General features: G+C 45.1%; 1 protein-coding gene across 1 annotated transcript in view; it reads right to left on the bottom strand.

The window, feature by feature from the left end:
* Positions 1 to 2,630: 2,630 nt before the first annotated feature.
* The window catches only part of DSCC1 (DNA replication and sister chromatid cohesion 1), a 13,131-nt gene continuing 11,385 nt past the window's right edge, over positions 2,631 to 4,376 (bottom strand). Inside the window, exons 9-10 of the mRNA XM_010846237.1 lie at positions 4,153 to 4,301; positions 2,631 to 3,109 (exon numbers count right to left, since the gene is read on the bottom strand). Of these exons, the coding sequence (XP_010844539.1) occupies positions 3,001 to 3,109; positions 4,153 to 4,301 (258 nt within the window). The 3' untranslated portion in view covers positions 2,631 to 3,000. The remainder of the gene's footprint in view (positions 3,110 to 4,152; positions 4,302 to 4,376) is intronic.

Here is a 4,376-nt window from a genome sequence, read left to right as displayed (position 1 = left end):
ACCCGACGGTCCCCGTTCCCGCACGCTCCCAAAAGTCACGGCCCGCGGCGGGAGCGCCCTGGGCACCACGCCCAGCCCTGCCCGATCCGCCGCGGCCGCCCTTCACACTCGCTCTGGGGACTCGGCTCGTCCGTCGTCTCCGTCGAGCGCCTGTCACGGAAACACTCCCCACAGAAGCGCCCAACGGCGCCGGCTAGCCGACATCTTTCTCGGAACCTCTGACTCCTGACGTCAGCGGAAGTAGGGCGGCTCTGAGGCGGCAGCCGGAAGTCTTGTTGTCCGTGGGCGGGGCTTGGCGAGCACCGGGGTTTGCGTTTGCCATTTAAAGTGCAGACGGCGGCTGAAAACCGTTGAAGCTGTGGAAACTTGACAGATATTCTGTGGATGACGCGAACACAGCAGGACGGAAAGGCGAAACATTAAATTTTAGAGAAATAAAGATGTAGCGCAAACACTGAAAAGCATGGGGACGAGGTTTTCAAAGCGCCAAGGGCCGAGACCTAGGAGACCAGGAGGCGTCCCTCCGGGCGCTGTGTAAAAAGAACCCTCAACTCACCGGAGCTGTGACTTAGGCTGGAAAAGACGAGATTACACCTTAAGGAGTCTAACTCGAATTCAGGTCCTCACTAGGCATCGCTGCCTCGGTATTTATTGAAAAATTAATTAATTAAATAAGTGGATTATACAGATGCAGAATTACTGAAACACCGGACTATTTTGAAGTCATCTGCATTTCATGAGGGAGAAGGCAATGGCACCCCACTCTAGTACTCTTGCCTGGAAAATCCCATGGATGGAGGAGCCTGGTGGGCTACAGTCCATGGGGTCCCTAAGAGTCAGACACGACTGAGTGACTTCACTTTCACTTTCCACTTTCATGCATCGGAGAAGGAAATGGCAACCCACTCCAGCGTCTTGCCTGGAGAATCCCAGGGACCGGGGAGCCTGGTGGGCTGCAGTCCGTGGGGTCGCACAGAGTCCGACACGACTGCAGCGACTTGGCGGCGGCGGCGGCATTTCATGTGCATGGGAATAAAACGGTTGTAAATTCCAGTGACAGTTGAATCTTGGTTAATTGTGGATTATCCATTAACTTTTTTTTTTTAACTTTGGACCAGGTTTAACTCTTCCAACTGTCCTGATGACAAGTTCATTAGCTAAAATTAATTTGAACTTTGGTCTAAAGGAAAACATACTAGGAAAATAAAGATGTAAAGTAACTTTATCAAGCATTCCAAAACCAGAAATTACTTGTAGTTTTTGAGTATTACCTGTGTCAGTATCCTTCATTATAGGATTATAAACTATTGTTAGTATTCTTCACAGGGGATTAGTATTGAAAAGGGTCTTCTTGAATTACAAACGTTTTAATACCATTTTGCATGGAAGATGGAGAATATTTAGCATGATAGATGCAATTGGATTAAAAAGATGTCACTGGGTTAAAGAAAGAATGGGAAGCAAATTTCATCCCAAAGTGCATATCTGAGGTAGGAGATAGAGGGGCCCCTGGGCTGGGCAGCTGGTATCTGTCAAGTGGAGAAAAACTGAAGCTTTGTTTTCCCCACACTCCAAGGACAAAGCTAGTTGCAGAACCTGAGCTCTGCTGGAATAGAGATAAGATGACCATTCCTGAGGTCAAGGAAACTTCCTGACCACACAGGTGCAAAAAGGCTCCTTGGAGGTAAAAAAGGGAGGCAGGGCACCAATACCCCCAGTGGTCTCTGTGGTGGAATCCATCTTTAGCAAAAAGTTGCTCATGGACCTTAGGGAGTATCCTGGAACAGATCAGATGTGGGGAAAGAAGATGGGCCAAAGGAAAACAAAGACCAGGAAGAACTGTCCTATAGAAGTGATTTAAGTCATCTTTACTGTGCTCCTACTCATTAGGGAGGACGGCCACACCCTTTCTTTCCTGGTGTGTATTTCTGCCTTATTCTGTCTTAAACTGTTTCTCTCCATGCTCCCCCACTTGTTATGCTGTATCTCTGAAAATAAACTTTGTACCTGTTTTTACAGTTTTTGCCTCCTCAAAACATTTTTGTTTTCAAAGGAGGCAAGAGCCAGGGGAACTTTACTTCTTGGTCTAGCTCCTGGTGCTTCCCTCATGGCTCAGACAGTAGAGAATCTACTTGCAATGCCAGAGACCTGGGTTCAATCCCTGGGTTGGGAAGATCTCCTGGAGAAGGGAGTGGCAACCGACTCCAGTGTTCTTATCCGGAGAATCCCATGGACTGAGGAGCCTGGAGGGGCTACAGTCCATGGGTTCGAAGAGTTGGATAGGACTAAACGACTAACACTTTCAGTTTCACTTTCTAGCCCCTGGTGGTGGACTAGCAGCTAGGATTCTCGGTTTTTTATCCAGGCCACCCAGATTTGATTCCTGGGCAGGGAACTAAGATCTCTCTTCAGGACCACTCACTGTTGTCTTTCTGAAATCATATCTACAGGAGCCAGGTGAACAGGAGCCATTATCAAGCCCATTTCATCAATACAAACAACTACTTTAAATAGTTGATAGCATCACGTGATTTGCTATTTTGGTGGAAGGTCAAAAGTAGAGGGGAACTCACTTGGGAAATGATATTTAAGTAAATAAATAATTCTCTTCTACGACACTATTACTATTTAGTTCTCTGAAAACTTTCAAATTTATTAATGACTAGAGTGCCAAATCCTAATTAAATAAATGCAATTTGCAATATAAAAAAACCAAACCTGTTACTGTATACATGAACTCATATAGACTACCAAAATATACTAAATATAGAAAATAACACTTTTGTCCTTGTTTACACTGTGTACATGAAACAACATATCCTGAAAGACATAAAATATCCTATCACCTTTAAGAAAAAAGAGCAGTAGTTTTAAAATACTGAAGATGAGGAGAAAAGGCCCCAAAGCACTGGGTTTTTCAAAGTCTGAAATACAAATACATAAAAAAACATTTTCTTATATCCAGCAACTTTAGTCCCAAAGAAAAAACTGTTGCTCTTTTTAAGAAATGGGTCTTCTTGAGTTATAAACTTTAACACCATTTTGCATTGAAGATCGAGCATATTTTGTGAGCAGTGCACCAATGGTTTGCTTCTCTCCACACAAATCTCTGTGGGAACGATAAAAAAATTAATGAACAAAATTTAAAAAATGAACATCAAAAATAGTCTAGGGAACATAACACGATATTCACAGCACTCGTTCTTTATATCTCTCCCCTAAGTCCACCTTTCCAACAAACAGAGGGGTATGCATTCTGGGGAGAGAGATGAGTAAAGACAGGCTACTAAGCCATAACTGAACTAGATACATTACATGGATGTATTATCTCCAACCTTCATGGTGAGAGTATGAGTCATGTATTATTTAACCCCACGTGAGATATGAGAAAACTGAGGCTGGGTAAAGAGAAGAGAGAGGCCCCAAGAGGCATGGGACACGAAGAGGAAGTGGTGGGGTTTGTTAGTGGATTTTGGGAGAAGGAAATGGCAACCCACTGCAGTGTTCTTGCCTGGAGAATACTGTGGACAGAGGAGGCTGGTGGGCTGCTGTCCATGGGGTCGCACAGAGTCAGACACGACTGAAGCGACTTAGCACGCATGCATGCATTGGAGAAGGAACTGGCAACCCACTCCAGTGTTCTTGCCTGGAGAATCCCAGGGACGGAGGAGCCTGGCGGGCTGCTGTCCATGGGGCTGCACAGAGTCAGACACGACTGAAGCGACTTAGCAGCAGCAGTGCATGTTGGGTCAGTCTTGCAAGTAGTGACTTTAGGGTGAACTTGTTCTTAGGAATTCTGACTTCTCCCCAAATGTTAAGGCAGCGGGAAAAAAAGAAGGTGGCCATCAGAGAGGGGTGGTTGCCTTACAGTCACAGGAGGGTACACAGCAGACCGTTCCTCTAAGAGCTGCAGTTTGCAAGAAGAGCAGAGAAGTGATTCTAGACACAGGAGAAAGGCAGAGAGATGACACATCCCCCACCATCCAGATCAGTACTTATGGAGAATGGTAAGAGGAGAGCCAGCCAGGACTTGAGAGCGCTGGGAAGGAAGCAGAGCCATCAGGGAAGACTCAAAACAACACAAAACGGAAACCCTCTGCTACCTGCTACAAAAGAGCAATCCTCAAAATCCATCTGTAATAAATCACTTACTGAATATATGGAGCAATATCTTCTTCTGTCCACTTCTCTCTCAGAGAGAACAGACTATTGAAACGTTCCTGATCCCCCTCAGGTAAGTCTTCTGCTTTCAACAGAAATATGATTTCTGGTCTTGACTGTCTGTCTACCAAGGCCAAACCCTGTAAGAAATGAGAAAAAGGAGAGCTCAAGTAATAGTTTAATGTTTAAAAAAAAAAAAAAAAAAGGGACTCCTG

The sequence above is a fragment of the Bison bison genome, unplaced genomic scaffold (assembly GCF_000754665.1).
Source record: "Bison bison bison isolate TAMUID 2011002044 unplaced genomic scaffold, Bison_UMD1.0 scf7180017864233, whole genome shotgun sequence".
Lineage (NCBI taxonomy): Eukaryota > Metazoa > Chordata > Mammalia > Artiodactyla > Bovidae > Bison > Bison bison.
This window is presented reverse-complemented; position numbering and strand designations above follow the sequence as displayed.